At 39.6% G+C, this 22,204-nt stretch overlaps 2 protein-coding genes across 5 annotated transcripts; one reads left to right on the top strand and one right to left on the bottom strand.

Annotated features, from left to right (window-relative positions):
• Positions 1-2,370: 2,370 nt before the first annotated feature.
• LOC139963657 (uncharacterized) lies at positions 2,371-21,529 on the bottom strand. Of its 3 annotated transcripts, none has more exons than XM_071964662.1 (11): positions 21,382-21,529; positions 19,118-20,315; positions 18,289-18,467; positions 17,275-17,610; positions 16,066-16,195; positions 8,797-9,011; positions 8,057-8,304; positions 7,054-7,298; positions 5,224-5,426; positions 4,407-4,545; positions 2,371-3,733 (listed from the first exon to the last, which is right to left on the bottom strand). In XM_071964662.1, the coding sequence occupies exons 2-11, from the start codon at positions 20,285-20,287 to the stop codon at positions 3,548-3,550; spliced, it is 3,051 nt and encodes a 1,016-aa protein (XP_071820763.1). In that variant the 5' UTR covers positions 20,288-20,315; positions 21,382-21,529; the 3' UTR covers positions 2,371-3,547. The 3 variants fall into 3 exon arrangements, with proteins under 3 accessions (XP_071820763.1, XP_071820764.1, XP_071820762.1); XM_071964663.1 differs by having other exon boundaries at positions 21,160-21,458; XM_071964661.1 differs by having other exon boundaries at positions 21,168-21,458.
• On the top strand, positions 8,199-15,672 carry LOC139963655 (uncharacterized). 2 transcript variants are annotated; one of them, XM_071964657.1, is made up of 2 exons: positions 8,199-8,338; positions 9,633-15,672. In XM_071964657.1, the coding sequence occupies exon 2, from the start codon at positions 9,816-9,818 to the stop codon at positions 15,075-15,077; it is 5,262 nt and encodes a 1,753-aa protein (XP_071820758.1). In that variant the 5' UTR covers positions 8,199-8,338; positions 9,633-9,815; the 3' UTR covers positions 15,078-15,672. The 2 variants fall into 2 exon arrangements, with proteins under 2 accessions (XP_071820758.1, XP_071820759.1); XM_071964658.1 differs by lacking the exon at positions 8,199-8,338 and adding an exon at positions 9,043-9,467.
• Positions 21,530-22,204: the final 675 nt, after the last annotated feature.

Below are 22,204 nucleotides of genomic sequence, written 5' to 3'. Positions count from 1 at the left end.
TCTGTGTATTCCTCTTTTGAACCCAACGAGCCAACCTATCTCAGCTATACCTTCAACTGTCAGCCATGGGCGGCGATCCTGGGGGGAAGGGGGATATATCCCCCCATGAAAATGGGTGGAGGGGATGTAATACACCATATCCCCCCCACCAAATGCCAGGGATAAGAATTTTTTCATACCTACATATATGCATCATCGTGAATGTACGGCTCTTTTTTAGCTTCATTTCTCGCCTACCATAAACGCAGTGCGATCTTTTCAAATAAACCGTCTTTATAAAGCAAGAATAGTTGACTGTAGGCTTCATTGGCCCTATAACAACAAAATGTATTATTGCGCCCACAGTATTGATATAGTACATATATGCACCCTCATAGTATTTATATAGGCCCTATAGTAGGCCTACACACGTACATGTTCCCTCAAACAGCTGAGAATCTCATGTTACCAGGGTAATGCTTAATACACGTTTCACCTGGATGCCCTAGCAATCGGTACCTAGGAATGTAACTATGTGTAATTGTGTATTGTATGTGTATAGGCCTATAATAGCCTGCATGAGGCCATTTTCTTCATCGAATAATATAAAAGAGCTCTCGAACATTCTAACGTAGCGCCTGAAACAAGATTGACAGGGGCAATTTTCCCAAAATAACACCCGAAATTAAAAAAGAAAATATTTTGGATCCTGATTATGAGATATTTCGGACATGATATCCCATTTTAAAGTTGGGTATATGCCGCTTGGAAACCTCGGGAAGTGCCGTTTCCGGCCATCTAGAGGGTCTGTAAATCCCAAAATTTTCTTGTACGCTTCGCGCCAACTCATGGTGGCGCTACGCTTAGATAGTCAACAAGGTCATACCCCCCCCCCCCCACTCGGAAGTACGGATCGCCGCCCATGCTGTCAGCTATCACCAACGAGCTTAGAGAAAGCCAGTCAACTTATCATCTTTCCAGCCTTATCCAGTCTTATCATCCTTCCTCATCATCTTGGAATTATCGTCCAGCATCAGATCAGCCTATGAGGCCAGCCACCACTCATCGCCTCCCTTAAAAACATGCTCCTTTCCTGCCATCCTCCAGTCACGTTTCTCTCCGACCCGGCCCACAAAGTTCATATTTACAAAATCTCAATTTTTTCAGTTCTCTCAAACCACGGAGTCTTATTTTTACCGGATCACTGAAGCGCCTTACGGTGGAAACAGTTTCTTACAAGACAAATCCATCGACCGAGTGATCTGTGCCACTCACTTGACAGCTTCTTGTGCTGTCTTGGAGACATCGGTATTAGAAATTATTCCCTAATTTCTATACAGGACGTATGAATAAATATGTATTTCAAGAAGTAGGCTAAACTTTTTAGTTAAATAATGTTCTAGTTACGCTGTAATGGCTCCAATCACACAGAGATGTTTTGTGATTCATGTAAAGTCATACCATATACTAATTTATATTTCATTGTGTAATTTAGTAACTATGTGTTCCCTTCGAAAGGAACATATAGCCAATGTTGTTTATGCATTGTTTTCTATAGGTTGCACTAAACCAATATGGTGCATGTATCTTAGGATTTACCATTTGTGGAATAATTTTCATCAAACTGCGCACGACGGCCCCGTATTAAAACGCAAACTCTTGGTTGCCGCATGGCTAAGTAGAACCCCCCCCCCGCCTTCCCCAACCCTCCCTTTTGCCCACGGTCCCAGATGAAACTTATGGCCCCAAAAACGATAAATCCGTCGCTGCGCAACATGGAAATGCTTGAGCACAATTATTGTACATAAAATTTAAATTGAACTTGCTACTAATACATGGTACTAATATCTTGGCTGTTGCAGGAAAGTAATTGTGTGATTTTAATGGCCCAGAATTATAGCCACTTTGACGAGCAACTCCCAGACGTGACCTTTTGTCATACTCGCAGCCTGTAAAGTATTTATGGAATAACTCCCTGTAGCCTATCTGAGGTGTTGTTTGAGTCCAAGTGTTTCCTGTAACAATCACAGAAATGGATACCCCATCCCTGGAAATTTCCATCCAGCAAAAGGTGTGGAAAACCAGAAAATGGTGTCCACTAAGTCAGTAAATGAGAATATCTTGAGGGGAATTTCTTCCTCTACCTACCTCCCCCCCCCCCCTCCCACATACCCCATCCCTCAATGTCAACGATTCTGGATTGAGGGTATCTGATTGTTTCTTTGCGTTTTTAATGTGTTGATATGAGATCGGATTCTTTTCTACATGTTCCAATTCATGTAGCCCACTTTCTCAGTATGTTGTTTGAGGTTGCCCAAAAAATATACAAAACATCAGCATTTCTATTTTCACACAGAAAGATCATTAACTAAGTTCCAAATACACCATGTATAGTTTGTTTGGTTTCAAAAGTATATTATATCTCTGACAAATGTACAAATTTATTACAAAAGTAAAAAAAAGTAAAGCTGGTATGGGCTTCCATGCTTTTTTCCTGTACTGGACCTGCGTGTACAGGAAAGCTGTGTGTACTGGAAGCTGTGTGTACTGTGTGTACAGGAAAGCATGCAAGCACACACAAGTTTCAAAATCTGGAATCTTTTGGAGTAGAAAATAAATAGGAATCTTTCGGAGTATTGCAAAGCTTACCAAGTTAACAAAACAGAAAGAAGTTTTGTGACTGTGGTTTGTCTGCATGGGGCATTTTCAGACACTTTTTAAGCCCCATTAAAGCTCCATACATCATTTGCATAGCTCTTTTAAAGGTATGAAATTTATGGGCTATGACAAATGTTGAGGACCTAAGCCTCCACTTTAGGCTAAGCCCCCACTTTAGGCTCTCCCCCACTCCCCCCCCCCCCCCACACACACACACATCCCCAATCATCACTACAGCCTTGTCACTATTTGTCAAATTGCTACCCAATGAACTAAAGGTCGATTCGTAATTTCTTTCTTTGAGTTGGTAAAGCACCAATGTTTCCAATTTTTAACTAAACCAACATTTTTCTGGCATCCATGTTGCCCCCCCCCCTCCCCCAATCCATCATATACCATTTTTTTGTTCAGTTCTACCTCAACGAGTGAAAATTGTTCAACATTATTTCAAAAGTTGCAAAATATAGCACCATTTTGCATCTAGCACAGTAGCACACTCCATTTTACCCCTGGATGACATTATCACTTTCAACACCTTAGCACCCCCATAACAAAAATGATGGTTGCACCCCTGGCTGTCACTTGGCAAAAGAGACCTCATGTTTACACTGTACAAAGTTATATATTGATATCTGTATGGAGAGACATTTTACAAGGTAATTTTATTCAGTTACTTCCTTCACACTCTTCTAATGTTTAAGTTTGTACAGCACATTCTTGAGTCATCACAGAAGACTTCACCAATGTATCCAAAGTTAAATTATTCCTTTGTGACATATATAACACTGTCTTGATGATACTCGACATTCTGTCTCCATTTATCACAATCTCAATTATTCTCGGTAAGCTGCTAACAGCAACCAGATAACCGTTACAAGAGTCCATCTACTGCCCAGGAATCCACCAATCATCAGGAGTCTTTCATTTCTATCCCCAGTCCAAACTGCCTCCAGCCAGGAGGGGGTTGGGTGTCCATAGTCTTCCAGTGGCCACCCTTGAGTTCGTAGGTGCGAGGAGGTGGTTGGGGTTTTAATTTTGGACCGCTTCTCCTTAAAGATTGCCTATCACGGAGAGAACTCTTCACTTCACCAGCCACCTGTGAAGAGAGGTAAAGGTTTATATTTTTAACTTGGATGAAGAATAGAAAGTTAATGAAAGATAAGTTTTGTTTGTGTTATCATGCATCATATCCTAACCTATACCATGCATCAGTATAAGATGGACTGACAGTTTGATCCGGGCAGGATGTCCTCCTGAGGAAAAGTCACAGAGTTACAATAATACAACTCTCCATATGAAGTCAGATGGTCAAAATATGAAGTCAGATGGTCAAAATATGGATGTATATAAGAATGTAATGTAGTGGAGGATGTAACAAGTATTATAGATGTAAAAAGGATGTCAAGTGTAAAGGATGTAACAAGTAATAGATGTAACAAGTAAAGGATGTAACAAGTACAGGATGTAACAAGTAAAGGATGTAATAAGTAAGGGATGTAACAAGTAGAGGCTGTGTCAAGTAAGGCATGCAGTGAGTGAAGGAAGTAACAAGTTAAGGATGTCAAGAGTAAAGGATGTAACAAGTCATAGATGTAACAAGTAAAGGATGTAACAAGTACAGGATTTATCAGGAAGAGGATGTTATAAGTAAGAATGTAACAACTAAATGATATAAGAATAACATTGTAACAAGAAAATGATGAAAGGTATGAAGTATGTAACAAACAATGGATGTAAGAAGTAAAATGAGTTCTGTATTTTTATCTTACCATTTTCTTTCTTCTGGCTAGCACCTTATTAAAGTCATCTTCATTCATAAAGAGAACAAAGGGTGAACCTTCTCCCTCCGTAACCTTTGAAGGATCCGTGAAAAGATCCAGGCTCTGAAGAAGTCCACTACCAGCCAGTCTAATGGAATAATAATAAATAATTATTGTAGTTATTATTATTAACAATATAATATTAATAATAACACAATCATAATAATAACAATAATTCTGTGTATCTATAAAAACACTATGTATCGTTAATACTACTATGTATCTATAATACCACTATGTATCTTTAATAACAGTATGTATCTATAATAATTCTATGTATCTATAAAACACTATGTATCTTTAATACTACTATGTATCTATAATACTACTATGTATCTATAGTATTACCAGGGAGTTGTTATGGAACAACTCCCTGGTAATACTATAGATGTATCTATAATAACACATAATACTATGTAACTATAATCACACTATTTATAATAACACTATGTATCTAATAATACTATGTATCTATAATAACACTATGTATCTAAAACACTATGTATGTATAATAATACTATGTATGTATAATAACACTGTGTATCTATAATACTATGTTTCTATAATTATAATATGTATCTATAATAACACTGTTTCTATAATAACACTATGTATCTATAATAACACCATGTATCTATAATAATACTATGTATCTATAATAACACTATCTATAATTACACTATGTATCTATAATTACACTATGTATCTACAGCAATACTACATATATATTAGCATACTGATAAGTTTTTAGGTACGATAAATTTACCGGGATATAGCGGGTAATTTGACTGGTGAGGCGGTAACCACCGCATGATCCAAAACATGTTTGGCTTCTCGTGCTGCCCTGCTTCTCAGGACGTCAGCGACAGATTTACCCGGGAAGAGTCTCGCAAGTAACGAATGGATGGCATCGTTGTTCGGATTCAAGTGTAAGGAAATTAGGATATCCTGTCTAGCACCGGAATGATTCTGAAAAATATAAACAGTTCCAAGAAATTGGGTAACAAAATTAAAATTTCATATCATGAGCTCTCCAACCATCATGTGGAGTTGCATATCAACCATTTCTTTGATAGGGTTATAGTTATAGGACCTAGTTCATCGCATGCTGGGCAGTGGCGTAGGAAGGTACTTTTGAGTGGGGGGGCTGAAGACTGATGGCCGGCCTGGGGGAGGGGTCTAAGGGGAGGGGGTGTCCCCTCCCCTTTGGATTTTTTTTGCATTTCCAGGTGGCCCCAGATGCAATTTGGTGCAATATAGCACACTTCAACACCCACTCCACGATTTTGTAAATAATTTTGCATTTTCACCTGGCCTTAGATGCAATTTGGTGCTCCAAATGAGATTTTTTTCTGATTTGGAAATGAAAAAGCGCCCCCCCCCAGCCCCCCGGTTCCTACGCCCTTGATGCTGGGTAACCAAGCTGCATCCCATGCTGAATAATCCAATCAGCAGATGGGACAAGTGCCTAGACCCTCCCCCCACCCCCAGAACCCCAGAGGCACAACAACAATATTGGAGAGAACTTTTGGCATGCTAGCTGCACAGTGGAACCCAAAACCACATAGTCGAAATAGCGGAGACACTTGTTAACAAGTGGTTCTGAATAACTTGCCAATGTTGCAAAGTAAACACACTAGGTCGGTGCAGGGAACAAACTTTTACTAATCACTTCATAGAAGGTTAATTGACTGGCTTAATGGTGGAAGAGATATTTCATGTTAGCTTGTACCTGTTTTCATAAGTGAAAGTTGGTGTACTTTGGAAACATGCAAATGTACAGCTACCCTTTCAAAAAAATATTCAAGAGTTATGAAGGTTTTTTCTTCGCAATTTTATATAAAAATACATTTTCCTCTTCATTTCTTATATATGAAAACTTCAAAATAACTCCTTTGGTTGTGGTCCTTGACATGTTAGTATATTCATCATTTATTTCATATCTCTTTTATTTGTGTTCTTGTTTAACATCTGTTTTAACAGAGAAAGCTCATCATGAATCTTTTTGAGACCCCCTTCATGCCAAATTTTGTGTTGTAAATTTACAAAACTACTTTTTTGTTGTTTCAAGAAATGTTTGTATCTTCATGTTAATTTCAAACCTTTTTGTTTTGCATCTGTTTAACAGATGTCAACATTTTTGTCTGCAAATTTAAGACACCTATGTATATTAAAAAGACCTGTTTCTCCTTTCATTAAGTATCTTCATTTTCATTTAAGAATCTTCATCATTTATTTCATATCCTTTTTTTTGTTCTTGTATAACATCTGTTTTAACAGAGAGAGCTCCATGGTTCTTTTTGAGACCCCCTTCAAGCCGAAATTTTGTGCTGCAAATTTACAACACTAATTTTTTTTTTGTGCTTAATATGCTTGTATCTTCAACTTTATTTCAAATCTTTATTTCAAACCTTTTCGATTTTTGTTTTGTTTTATCTGTTTTAACAGATGTCAAACTTTGTGTCTGCAAATTTAAGACACCTATGTTTATTAAAGAGGCCTGTTTCTAACTTCAGTGCGTCCCCTTTCTTTGGTTTTGTGCTGTACTTGAATCAGACCTGAAATGAATACAATCAACGGACTACCGTTAAGTTACCTCGAGCATGAAGCGGACTTTTGCCCGACTGAGGTAATACTGGCTGTTTCGAGGGTTGTGTTGGATGGCCACCGTGAATCTCGCCTCTGCATCCTGGTAGCTGTGCTCCTCGTAGTCGACGGAGCCAAACTCGCTGTGAATCGCTGCGATGCGTCCTCTGGCCAACGAATCGTGGGGATCGATCTCCAAGGCTTGATGGTAATCAGCCAGTGAAAAGTGTAACTCACCGAGACGGAAGAAACAATCTGTACGTGAAGGAAATGTAAGGGTAATAGGGTTATCAAACAACGACAGACTTAATGAATTACGTATCAGAGGTAAAATGACCAGATTGTACAGACACAGAAGAGTAGCCATCTTCCTGCAATCTGTCAGCACCCCTCCCCAACTCCTCTTCTGACACACTGAAAATGCTTTCCCACTCTACCCCCCTAACACACACAGGTATCCCAAAAACAAGATATAACAATCCTTGATGAAATGCTTATCATGCTTATTTTATAGGTTTTGGTCTGTTTTATAGTCTTCTCGTGTTTTAAGATTTTTGTGTTCATATTTTTCATACTGTTTAATTTTCGTTTTTGTGTTTTCTAGACTTTTTATTCCTTTTGATATCTCTGTCTTTTTGTTTCTATTTTTTTTAGGTTTTGTAAAGCGCCTAGAGGCCTTTTGGTATTTGGCGCTATGTTAAGAACTTATTTATTATTATTATTATTATTATCAAACCAAGGCAAGACTGATGCAGCAGAAATTTGAGAGATCATTAAATACTTTTTGAAAAGAAAGAGAGAAAAAAAATGTCCAATCCACTCTTGTGCATGCTGTGGAAATATTAGGCTTTTAAAACCTTCAAAGGGAAACAATAATTTATATTGTAATATGACATTCCATCTAATGTAGATACTTTTGAGTGCAAATTTATTACAAAACCATCATGTAGTCTGAAAACAAAAAGGGCATTATTCTTTCCCATTCACAAAGCCTGAAAGTGGCGTGAACTTACCGCCTCGATTCACGTAGAGACCTCTCTCACGTTTCTCTCCCTTTATCGCTTTGTTTAACAGAAGAATGGCTTCGTCAAAATGGCCGCCGAGGAAGCAATCAACAGCAAAGTCGTTGTAGGTCAGCAGGAGCTGCCTCTGTGTGTCCATGTACACGTTGTCGCTTTCGTCGTGATCGGTCTTATCCAACGAGAGGAGGAAGTCGTCGATCGCTGCGTTGAAGTCGTGCAAACGACGGTGAATTGCACCCCTGGTAGAGAAAGATGACAGAGCAACCCTTAAAAGTTTGTATTTTTTAAATGTTAACATGTTGGTGCACCATCTTTATTTTCATTCTCAATTCTGTTAATAAGAAAACTGGTGAAATACATTGAAATTTGCAACTTTCGTATTTATATACAAAGGAAGGTTAAGGCAAAAATGTTGTGGCAACATTCTTACTTTAAATTTTTCCAAATTTTATATCAGGAATGATTTGACATGCCAATCAAAACCTCACGATACCGTATTAACGTTATCCTGTTTCGTTTTGATCACAAAACATGATTGATGGTCGCATAATGTTCCCATAGTCACAACAAGTACTAACAGTAACAAATTTGCAATACTCCCCTTACACACACCGCTCCTTCAGGATGTAGTGTCACACTTTTTTCCAACCAAAGATAAATGGCTACTGTAATTAAGATAGTTACAAAAAAGGATAACTCACAAAACGACCGACGATCCCAGAATTACTCACCGAAGAAGATGAAATTCAGCCACTGAGGGATTCATCTCGATGGCAAGAGTTATCTTCTGCATAGCTTCTTTAAATTTTCCTTGAAGTTGAAGTCGGACGGCAAAATCTCTGTTATCCTGGGCCCTCTTCTCTAAATCTTGGAGAATTTTCTGAGCTTCCGGTTGTTCGGGATCTAAAGTTAAAGCATCCTTCAAATCGTAGTAACTCAGACTAGTCTGCCAAAAAAAGTAAAATAAAAGAATTTGGTGAGAAAATTTACCAATTTGGACAATTTGAAGCGGTATGAGTTTAAAGATGATAAATCGACATATATATGGTGATGCATACATACTACAAGTGTACTTTTTTTTTGTATATCTATCTAGACCAGGGATTGGCAACCTCTTGAATGAATGGGCTAGATATAAGGAGTGAAATATTGACTGGGCCCCTGTAAACGCGCTCACACGATGTGTTGTTTGTGTATTGTTACGAAGTGTGCGTCATGTAAGTTGCAGTGCTACTGCGCGTGTGCGTTTTTGTGCGAGTGTGCGTGCGTGCGTGAGTATGTTTGAAATTTGTTGTTTTCGTTGGTTCTGTCTTTACGTTCATTTACCGTAATTTGAGTTCAGTCGATATCAAGAACGTATTGAAGCAAGAAGTATTTTCCAGTGTTAAACCAAAGATTTTATGTAAGTTGTGTTTTTATTGATATAACGTTGTATATTTGTTGCATACATGATTATTTATTCTGTATGATTTGGATTTATGTATTTATTCTTCAATAATTGACTTATTCATTAATCGATTTCCTGATTGTTTAATTACAAACGTATGTTTCGTTTTTATTTATTTAGTTACCAGACTGACAGATTAACAGTTTAGCAGATTAACAGATTACCAGATAGTTACCAGATATCAAAGCTAATAAACCACGAATCGACTCAACATTTCTTCTGCGTTGAATAATCTTTGGATTACAGGAATACGGAATAAAGAAATCTATATTGATTTACAGTAAATAAAATCTATAATTGAAGATGTCAACAGACGAGGCCCTTACGATGAAGACGCTGTTAATACGGCGCAGGAATAAGAAGGGGACCTTGACTAGAGCGATTAATTCTATTTCTACCCTCATTAGAGAGGACGCAGGAATAGACTCTGTGAAGGAACTCTTAGAGAAAGCGAATAAAAATTTAGAAGCAATAGAAGAGGCCCATCAAGCTGTGATTGAAAAGCTTTTGGAAGAAGATAAGTTTATTTTGGAAGAAGAATGGATGGCGGACGTAGTCAGCAAGTTCATCGCCGTAAAGATCGAAGTCGAGAGGTATGTAGACCTAAGCAGAAAAGGGCCCGAGAGGATCTCAGAAGCTCCCGAAGGCGACGAGGAAAAGAGGTTAACCGACAATGATGATAACGGTATTTTTACTAAGAATAGTAACGTTAGTCATTGTGTTAGCTCTAAGGAAGTTAATGATATTACCGATGGTAATAATAGTAACGTAGACATGAAGAATGGTGAAGGTCTTCCACATTTAAGTTCAAATAGGTATAGTTCTAGTTGTGATTCCAACTATGTATTCGGGTTTAACGAACTCAAATTGGCATTAGAGTTACCGAAGGCTGAGTTATTTGAGTTTAATGGAGACCCCACAGATTATTGGTACTTCATAACCAATTTCGAAGTTAACGTGGCAAGTAAATTGAGCGGTGATGCCGCGCGTTTGCAGTATTTGCTGCAGCTATGTAAAGGTAAAGCGCGTTTCTGCATCGAAAGTTGCGCGCTTCTAGGTGACGAAGGTTACGAAAGCGCGAAGGCAATTTTGAAACGTCAATTTGGTCAACCGCATCTGATTCTGAATTCTTTGATGAGTAAATTGGTTAGTCGCAAATCGATGAAGGCTAATGACGGAGAAAGCTTGTGGAAACTCATATCCGAAATGCAGAGGTGTTACGTTACCTTAACTCAGATGGGGTATGTAAATGACCTAAATTCAACAAGTAACCTTCTTAAGATTCACAGTTTGTTACCTGTTTATCTTCAAACTGGGTGGGCAAATGTCGCCCAAAAGATACATGAGAGTAGAGAACCAGAATTTAATGACCTTCTATCGTATCTGACAGGTCAAGCTGAAATTTCGTCTAACATGTTTGGTAGGAATATAGGCAAGTCGAGTAGCGTAGTGAGTGACGAGAAACCTCGCGTGAAATCTAATTTTATGAAAGGTAGATCTCTTAAGTGTTTTGCCTGTGATGATGATCATAGGATTTTTGACTGTGAGTCGTTCTGCAACATGAGTTACAACCAGAGGCTAGACATTGTTAGGACAAAGAGGTTGTGTTTTAGGTGTCTATTTCCTGGTCATTCGGTGGCTAAATGTAGAAGGGATACCGTTTGCACGTTCTGTCAGTCTAACAAACACAATGATCTACTTCATCCTCCACCCAATCAAGAGAATATCTCTGTTATGTCAAACACTGCTGTTTGTGGTAGTAACGTTTTCTTGAGAATTCTGCCGGTTACAGTGACCGGTAACAATGGTAATCGGGTGCATACCCTGGCTATTTTGGACAGTGGGTCAGACACTACTCTGTGTTCAGAATCCCTAAGGAAGAAGTTAGGTGTTAAGGGAAAACCGACGTCTTACACGTCTTCGACGGTTAACGGAGTCGAACCTAAGATCGGTTCAACATTTGATATTAGCGTTAAAGGGGAGAATGAAAGTAACGATTTGTCAATAACTGCTCTTTCTGTTCCAAAACTACCCAATAGTGATGATAGTGTCCCCTCTGCTCGTGACCTCAACCGGTGGCAACATTTGAAACTTATTCCCTGGGGGGATATCTCAAGATACAACCTTGAGCTACTAATAGGGGCGGATGTTCCCGAAGCATTTTGGGTTATGGATGAGAGGCGTGGTGGAATGGGGGATCCGTATGGAGTAAAGACACCCCTTGGTTGGTCTGTTATGGGTCCTACAGGTTTCAGTGGTCGTAGCGATAGAAAGAACATCCATCGTATATCTTGTTGCTCGAATGGAGAGATCTTAAGTTTACTTAAAAGTTCTTGGTCTGTAGACGATGCGAGTATTGGTGAAGGTGATTCTGTCCAAGACAAGAGAGCCAAAGGTATATTAGAATCTACTGCCTCACTTACTAGTGAAGGTCACTACCAGATAGGACTTCTGTGGAAGGACAATAACCATTTCTTGCCTTCCAATAAACCGTTAGCTGAATCACGTCTAAGACACATAAAACGTAAGCTAATAAGAGACAATGTAATGCGTCAAAAGTATACAGAAACCGTAGAAGGTTACATTGCGAAAGGTTATGCCGAACGGGTTCAAGGTGAAGGTAAGGCTGGTAATGTTTGGTATCTGCCTCACCATCCAGTTGTTCATCCCCACAAAGACAAGGTCAGAGTAGTCTATGATTGTGCAGCGAAGTGGAGGGATACTTCATTAAACTCGTGTTTATTGAAGGGCCCAGACACGATAAACAGTCTCGTGGGTGTTCTCCACAGATTTAGGCAGCAGCGAATTGCACTAGTTGCTGACGTAGAGGCAATGTTTCACCAAGTGCAGGTGATAAGCGAAGACCGCGATGTCTTCAGGTTCTTGTGGTGGCCTGGCGGTAATCTAGAAAGTGAACCGCTTGAATATAGAATGACGGTGCATCTCTTTGGTGCCACGTCAAGTCCAGCTTGCGCCGGCTATGCGTTACAGCGCACGGCCAGGGACAACGAGTTACATAATCAGGACATTGTAGGTAAGAAAGCCATTCAGTTCATAAGGAACAACTTCTATGTAGACGATCTTCTGGCTTCAGTTGATGATCCAACTGTTGCAACAGAAGTTGTGGAACGCCTTAGAAGTATTTTAAGTAAGGGCGGCTTTAGACTCACGAAGTGGGTTAGTAACGATCGTGCCGTTCTCCAAAGCATCCCAGTGTCCGAAAGAGCTCCAAATTTACGTAATAGCCTGGAGACTCTTCCAACTGAGCGAACACTGGGAGTGAGTTGGAATGCCGAAAATGACAATTTCCTATTCAACGTGTCGTTGCCCGACAAACCCTTTACAAGGCGAGGGTTATTGTCAATATCAAGCTCGATCTTTGACCCATTGGGTTTTGCTGCTCCCTTTGTTGTCATTGCTCGGTGCCTCTTACAGGATATTTGTCGCAAAGGGTCTGATTGGGACAAACCCTTGACGGACGAAGAACTTGTGACATGGAAGAAGTGGCTTCAAAATGTTCCTCTTCTTTCATCTATACAGATCCCTCGTTGGCTACAGTTAGGTAACGCACAGCGCGTCCAGCTTCACGTGTTTTGTGACGCATCTCAGAGAGGATATGCTGCAGTGGCATATCTCCGCGTGATAGGTGCTGACAGTGAAGCAAGCTGCTCATTCATTCAAGGAAAGGCTAAAGTCAGCCCAATGAAGCCCGTGTCTATTCCTAGGCTCGAGTTAATGGGCGCGGTTCTTGCAGTGACGTTGTACACGTCGATCAAACAAGAGATTAGGTTTGATCTCGATGATGTTATATTTTGGACGGACTCAATGATTGTCCTTGGGTACATTCGCAACGAGGATAAGCGGTTTAAAACCTTCGTTGCGAACCGAGTGTCCAAGATTCATGATTTGTCCTCTCCAAATCAATGGAGACATGTAGGCTCCAAAGAAAACCCAGCCGATGATGGCTCGAGGGGTACGTATGATTTAGGAACGGGGCTCTCCGGCCCAAGTTTCCTTTCGAAGAAAGAAAGCGCATGGCCTTCACTGAAACATGATGATATTGATTTGTCTGGAGACACAGAAATAGGAAAGTCTGTTTTTCTTAATGTAACTACTTTAGTTAATGATAATTTTTCTGAGCACTTAATCTCCAGGTTTTCATCGTGGACCAAGTTAGTCAAGGTGTTAGCTTGGGTCTTTCGCTTTGTTAATAAGTGTAGAGGTTCATTGGCAGCAAGTGGCATAAATCTGTCTGTATCAGAAATCGAAGCGAGTGAAACTACCATAATTTCGTGGGTCCAAAAATCGGCGTTTAAATCCTGGCAGCGTGACCAGCGATTATTTAAACTCAATCCCATTCTTCTTGGAAATGTACTTAAAGCGGGGGGTCGTCTCGCCAATGCTGATTTGGGAAATGACGTTAAGCACCCAATTATCTTGCCCCCTAGGGGAGCAGTAGTCACACTCATTATTAGATATTATCATGAGTCGGTAGGTCATGGTGGTTTGGCCAGGACGTTAAGTGCCATTCGGCAAAAGTTTTGGCTACTGAATGGTCGAACAGCAGTGAAGAGTGTAGTAAGTAAGTGCGTTATTTGTCGTAAGATCCTTGCACGGCCTTCTTGTCAGATAATGGCCGCATTGCCTTCGGAGAGAGTCTCCTCTGACAAACCTCTTTTTAGTTTTGTCGGCGTGGACTATTTTGGGCCATTCGAAGCGAAAAGAGGTCGCTCGACCGTAAAGAGGTTTGGTTGCATTTTTACTTGCTTGTCCTCCAGAGCTGTTCATTTGGAAGTTTGTGAATCTCTGGATGCTGATTCCTTCCTTAATGCTTTCAGACGTTTTGTAGCAAGAAGAGGTCAGCCAGTTAAGATTTTTAGCGACAACGGCTCTAATTTCCAAGCTGGCGAGAAAGAGTTGAGAAATGCCTTTAAAGCTATGAATAAAGATGATGTAGAAGCCTTTTTTCATAGTAAAGGTTGTGAGTGGCACTTTAACCCTCCTACAGCCAGCCATTTCGGAGGAGCATGGGAAAGGCTTATAAGGTCGGTTAGAAGGATTCTAAGAGGCGTCCTGAGGCAGCAAACGGTCACTGATGAGGTTCTTACTACTGTGCTAGCTGAAGTTGAATCTATTCTCAACTCAAGACCTCTCACTGACTTCTCCTCAGATCCAAAAGATGAGGAGCCTCTTACTCCCAACCACCTGCTTTTGATGAGACATGGGCCTGACACCCCAGTTGACGCAGGAGTCTCTTACGGCCGTAAAAGGTGGCTTCAAGTACAGTACCTTACTTCCTTGTTTTGGAGTAGATGGCGGAAAGAATATCTGCCTCTCCTCCAAAAACGCCATAAGTGGAATTTTCCGAAAGAAAATGTTGTCATTGGGGACATAGTTCTCCTCACCGACGAAACAATTCCACGCGGAAAATGGCCTTTAGCTAGAATCATTACAGTTTTCAAGAGTAGCGATGGGAAAGTAAGAAGCGTTGAGGTTAAGGTTCGTAATAAAATACTCAAAAGACCGATTACGAAATTGTGTATTGTAAAGAGAATGTCTGATTAGTCTCATTGTTGATTTTTCTTTGAATATATATTACTTTGTCTCAGTGTACTAAATTGTTTGATTGGTTGTAAATGTGTGTAAAATCCATATGATTTAACAGGGGGGAGTGTAAACGCGCTCACACGATGTGTTGTTTGTGTATTGTTACGAAGTGTGCGTCATGTAAGTTGCAGTGCTACTGCGCGTGTGCGTGTTTGTGCGAGTGTGCGTGAGTATGTTTGAAATTTGTTGTTTTCGTTGGTTCTGTCTTTACGTTCATTTACCGTAATTTGAGTTCAGTCGATATCAAGAACGTATTGAAGCAAGAAGTATTTTCCAGTGTTAAACCAAAGATTTTATGTAAGTTGTGTTTTTATTGATATAACGTTGTATATTTGTTGCATACATGATTATTTATTCTGTATGATTTGGATTTATGTATTTATTCTTCAATAATTGACTTATTCATTAATCGATTTCCTGATTGTTTAATTACAAACGTATGTTTCGTTTTTATTTATTTAGTTACCAGACTGACAGATTAACAGTTTAGCAGATTAACAGATTACCAGATAGTTACCAGATATCAAAGCTAATAAACCACGAATCGACTCAACATTTCTTCTGCGTTGAATAATCTTTGGATTACAGGAATACGGAATAAAGAAATCTATATTGATTTACAGCCCCACCTAACCAACGACCTGCTGTTGATTTCAAATCTTTGATTCCCAGGACTTACAAGCAATAGGTGTGTGTACTAAATCTGTATTCACAAAAACCTAATGTCAATACAGAACAGTTGATAATTAATGGGGATAATAGGCCTACCTGACAGCATCATTAGTGCCGATAAATTCTAAGAAGCTAGCTCGTTTTTTGTGATGATGTAAAATAGATTGATTCATTTTCTGGAGACATCTCACGGGCCGCAAAAAAATTACTGGTGGGCCACATGTAGCCTGAGGGCCGTAGGTTGCCCACCCCAGATCTAGACCATAGTACTTACATTTCTGAAAAGAAGATGGAGCCTAGCTCGCATGATGTATAGATCAGGATTAGAGCGCTCCAATTCTAATCTCTTGTTAACCAATGCCAGGCACTCTCCATGTCTCTCAAGGGCAGCCAAACAAGCAATGCTGCAATAAAAAATTGAAGAAGACAGTGAAGAAATCAAAGAACTGTTTAAAATTTATCGTCCAGGGAAAAATTCATTACTTAGTTATTTGTTCTTTTTTCTTTTGACTGTTAAAGTGTGAAGGTTTTATAAACATCCTGGTTCGGGTTACCATAAATAATCTGAGGAAAGAAGAACCAGTTTTCACGGCCTCAGGAAGGGGTCAAAGTTGAAGGGTACCCCTCCCCTTTGTGGGAAAAAGATTGTTTTGAAGGTTACGTAGATGAAAGTGTTTTGCATTTTGAAGTTAAAACAGCAGCAAGATCAGAAGAACAAGATCAAACCAGAATCAATATTGACAATTTGCCCTTTTGTGCTCAACTTGGAGTAGCTTGATGGCCCAAAGCACCACCGAGAAAGCTTTCTTTCTGCACTTATTAAAAATTGTAATTTCCTAAAAAAAAATAATCTGGATTCAACAACAATATGATAGTGTGGAAAATAAATTCAACAAAACAAAATATTTTTGTTGTCTTTGTGCGACTACGACAAGTTGTGACAATTTCAACAGTCAACATATTTAAAACAGTAGGTAGGGATTTGAAGTCAAAAATTCACCAGGATATGAATCACTTTTCCGACAGCCTAAAAGTAAATTTACATCGGGACAAGAAGTGAAATTTATCTGGATGTGTAAGCCTTCAGAATATTTGTCATTTTAACAAGCAATATCAAGGTTAACCTCACGTTTTCTTTTGCACAAAACATGAAAATTAACTTTATTAAAACGGGAACTTCTCTTACCTGATACTGATTGCTTAGTAACAAATTGCTGACAATTTTCTGAATCTTTTAAGTCAAACCCACATCCTCATAGCAGTTTGCATTGCAAAGATATGATTGTTTTTTTGTTTTTTATAAATTTGGTGATATTTTGTATCTGGCAACAGCTCATGTCAGTCTGGGATGCTTTTTCTCTTGAATGTTAATTTTACATCGTCTGCCACCAGAATATATATTTTAAAATTTACATCGCAATTTATATTTCTCATAACAGACCGATCTGCAATTTGCAAGTACAGCACTTAAAAGATGGCATACCTTCGTGTGTGATAACCGATTATTTCGGGCCTCATCTCTGCTGCCCTTGAGAAGGACTCCAAGGCCTCCGTAAACAGACATTGATCGAACAGACTCTGTCCTTGTAGGTAGTAGACGAAGGCCAGTTTTGAGTAGTAGATGTCGCTGGTCGGTCTCAGAACGCACGCTTTCTTAAAGCTTTGGATAGCCGACTGGAAATCGGTCACCTGGAGGTACGCTTCCCCACGCATCAAGTAGAATCGGACTTCGCTCGGACAGAGGTTGATAGCTTTATCGAAGGCGATGATGGCGGCAAACATGTTTCCAGAGTTGTGCAGCTGACAACCTCTTTCATAACTGGACGGTTAAAAAGAATTATGGAGAAGGTGACAAGCCAATTTTGGAGAATTTTCGAAGTAGTACTCATCAAAAGATTACCCATTTGTATAAGTTTTATTGACCATACTTTGGGGTAGGGAAGACACTATTGGCTAGAAAGGGAGCGATTTCAAGAACAGCACACTCTGAAAGCAGTTAAACTGAAGTGGTTGTTGACTAAAAGTATTATCCATCCACCTGATAATTGTTTAAATGCTTTTGCTGTGCTAATTCAGGAACTAGGAACATGCTATTCCTTTATTAACAAGCACAGTACATTCAACAAAATTCATTTCTTTATACCAATAATTTCTTTGCACTTTTTTTCAAAATATTCACTTTATCTATTACAACCCACATTACAGTAAATATAACAGGAAAACTGACCAGAATCGATGATAAATTGTTCTTTTTCCACCTAAAATTAACAAGTTTTTTAAAATTATTTTTATGTTGCCCTGAACGAACACCACAAATACCCATCAAAATTATGCTTTAACAGGTTCATTCTTGCAAACAGAAACTATGTGCTATAACAGGTTAGACCTTTTTATTTAATATTAAAGAAGGCCCAACATGATGATGACATAATGTTGCCTTTATACCAGAAATAAACTCTCCTCGGGATCATTGCACCTGACACTATACTATACTTACTGTTCGTTAGCACGCTTGTTCAACAAGTCACTACCAGAAACCAGTTTCACTCTCTGTAATCCAAAGACTTCCTTCAGTAAACTATTTTCAGATCCCGAGCTGTCTGCGGATCCGCTTCTAAGTTTTCTGGTCGCCTCTTCTATCTTCTCCTCGCTAACAGCAGTTGAGAATAGTTCTTCCTATATATTTCAGATAAATAAGGATAAGAAGGTTTCGAGAATATTTACCTCTGTTCGATAAAGTACCTTCAACAGGGTTCATTAATTAATTACCCACAAAGGCTAAAAGAGAAACGTTGGTTGGAGCACGTGCCAGACAGAATAACAATTTCGTTACCATTAGAGTGAGTAATGTGGTGGGTGGGCCAGTAGGTTACTCAAGCCTAAGGCCATAACGGTCCATGTATGTGATTAGTACATTATTTTCAGCTGATTTGATCCTTTTCACAAAGCATGGATTGACATTTTTCGTGAGCCAGATTTTGTCCCAGGACCTGCATGGACTAAAAAGGAATGTTATCTTTAATTTCATATTCTCTCATAGCACTGTGTGTTTTACAAGCATATCAGTAGATTCTGATGGTTTATAAGTGTGTGCTAGGATATGCTTAAGCCTTTATTAAAATAACTCTTCCAATGGAATGACTTGCATGGGACTATTCCTGGGACGTTCTTGATTAAGCAAAAAGCAAAATTTGTCCAGTAGTTACTGTTAGTGTTCTCACTTACCTGTATCAACATTCGTCAGAATACATAGAAAGCTAAAATACATAGAGCTACTGTAAGAATGATAAATGTTACAAAGCTCTTATACCCAAGATCTACGGTACCTTGTCCGTGACGGAATCATCTTCTTGTGGGCCCTCCGAATCGTGGTTTCCAGTTTCATCACTTTTCACATCGTCAGCGAAGGTGACACTCTTCGTTCCATCACCTCGACTGGTTCCAGATTTCATCGCTCTCGAGGCTTTGCTCTCCGGGCGATCGTTGTCGCTCTCGACCACAGAGGGAGTGGGTCTTACGTATTGCTCGTAGTCCGGGGTGGGAAAATCCTTTGCAGAATATACAAAGGAAGATATGGAGACAGGTCTATCTGTCCCGGTCTGCCGGGTGTAAGGACGGAGGCTATCATCAAAGGTTTGGAGCGGTCCTTCTCCCGTGTGGGACACACTACCGGCACTGGTTCTCTCTTCTTGTATCGCCTCTGATTGAGTTTTAAACTCGTTCGTGATTTCAGCTTTGACAGGGTCAGATTGAACAGCGTTTTGCCCTTCACCAGGAGATGTTTCAGAAACAGAACCAACTTTATCATCAACATTGTCTTGATTTATTAATTGTTCCTTGTCTGCTGAGGATACAACTGTATCTGAAGATTCCTCCTGTGGATCACTCTTATTTGCACTAGTATCTTCTTTCTTCTCTTCCTCTCCTAACGTACTATCCTTTTCCACATCGTCATGTTTATCTGTTTCCTTGTTTTCATGATCACTGTTTGCATCCTCTATTTCAGCTGTTTCCTCCATTTCATCAACAGTTTTGTCCTCCTGCAAGTTCTTCTCCTCATCCTTTTGTAACTCAGTAACATTACCTAATGTTTGCACATTTTCGGTCACACTCATTTTTTCAGTTTCTATTGGTTCGTTTCCAGTCTCATTCCCGGCGTGGTTCAAAGAATCCGTCTCCGAGGATACCTCTTGTTCTGACTTATTTGGAGTGTGATTGTCTTCTTCTTTAACAGTACTCTGATCATTTTGATACAATTTCGATTCTTGCTCTTTAACATTTAAGGGAATATGTCCATGGTTTTCACTATCTGCATCTATCACATCATCAACAGCATCTTCATCTATATCTGTCTTTGGATTCTGTAATTCTGACACTTGTTTCAGATCTTCATCTCTGTGCTGATTATTGTCTTCCTGTTTTGTTTGTTGTAAGTTGTTGTTATCTTCCATTTGATCTGTTTCATCCTCCATTTGTTGGTTTGTCTCTTCATCCATATTTTCCCTGAGATGTGTCCTGTAAGTTCTACAGAGTATAAAACATAAGTAACATTTTAAGGTTAAAGGCCCGGTCACACTATACCGATATTTTATCGGAATACTATCCGATTTTCCCAGAGGAATCGAAACAGACAGTTTTTCGTTCGGGTCTTCTAGCCACAGTGATAAAGGACCTGATTTGCTATCTGTTGAGCCATTCCGATGTGGAATAGCCCTCTCCTAACTTTTGATATTGACTCCGTTTCCTTTTATCGGTTAGCTATCCGATTTCTCTTCCGATTTTTATCGCTTTTCGATGTGACGTCACTTCAGAATGTAGTCAGTTCTAGAACCCCTCAGATTTGAAGTAGGTATTCGAATATTCTACTGCATTCATTACATTCACTACCACAAACCTCACTCTTCGGCCTTAAATCGGAAAAATCGGACCGTATTTCGATAAAATATCGCTGTAGTGTGACCGGGCCTTAAGATGATTAAAATCTCATCCTAGATTTCTCACCTTGAAAATGCCAATCAGATTATTACAGTTCATTGAGCTATCTGTGTTTCAATGCCACACCAGCTGTATTGAGAAGACTATGCCTATTACATTACATGTATCACATACTCTCTGGCCGTCTTAGTAAGCAGATCTGACCGTCAATACGGTAAATAAAATAGGCCAAACAGTGACAATTACATTAATTACTCGAGTCCTAGCCCAGTGTTAGAGAAGACCATAAATTCATCCACAACAATCACCTATATTAGCCTAACTTAGTGCACGCCTTGAAGCAACATTTGTAGTTAAGACAAACGTCAAGCTATCATAGGTGAGGTATAACAATGTGGACTAGGGTTTAATGTTATAAGACGACATTACATACCAACTTACGTGGAATAACATAAAATCGTGGAACTACTACAAATGGGCTTAGGCTACGATTGGGGCTGTTCCGAACATGATACGGGCCATTGCGAGGGCTCACATGAATCCATTGATGAGACAATTCCTTAAAAATAGTTTACAAACACCGAAAATTGCATATGCAAATCTAAATTTGGAAGTAACTTTAACTTCAAAATTCAGACGCTCTAATTTTGCTTACAAACTGTACAGGCATGATGAAAAGACGTCAGGTAATATTGTGTATTATTCGTTTGTGCCATGACAACCAACCATGGATGCCACTGTCTAAGCTAGCATGCGCTGTCCGATAGAGATTGAAGTAGGTCAATTTCTATGAAATCTCCACACAGTGGTACCTCGGCAGAGTTCAACACATAATAGCAAACTCAACCCTGTTCGACATCATGTATATTAGTATGCAATGATCAGCGTAAACAAATCATGTCAAGATTCGGTAGCCTTACTTGCTTCGATCGAAATTATCGGAACTGTGATGAATTTGAAAGCAGGCGCGGCGGAACGGAAAAATTATTGGAGGGGCTAATGTGTGGAGACTATCTAAGCGGAGCGCCACCATCAGTTGGCGCGGAGCGCTTAAGAAAATTTTGGGTTATTTCAAACCCCCAGATGGCCGGAAACGGCACTTCCCGTGTGTTTTATGTTGCGAATACCTAGCCCTAAAATATGGGTCTCAAGTCTGCAATTTCTCAGATTGCACGTAAAAGTCTGTAAAAACATTGGAATTTGTATATTCGATGGTATTTTAAGAGAGTAGCTATTATACTCGTAGTGTACTCGCAAAGACATTTTTGAGTGTAGTAATGGCAGTGGCGGAGCTAGGGGTATTGGTCGGGGGGGGCAAGAATGGTCTGTAGGGGCGCTTTCGACACTATCTAAGCGGAGCGCCACCACAGGTTGGCGCGGAGCGTACAGAAAAATTTTGAGTAAAGATACTCCCTAGATTGCAGGAAATGACCCTTTCCGGGCCTTGCTAATTTGCAGATAAACGGAGAATAATTAGG

This window comes from Apostichopus japonicus, chromosome 22, assembly GCF_037975245.1.
Source record: "Apostichopus japonicus isolate 1M-3 chromosome 22, ASM3797524v1, whole genome shotgun sequence".
NCBI classification, from domain to species: domain Eukaryota; kingdom Metazoa; phylum Echinodermata; class Holothuroidea; order Aspidochirotida; family Stichopodidae; genus Apostichopus; species Apostichopus japonicus.
This window is presented reverse-complemented; position numbering and strand designations above follow the sequence as displayed.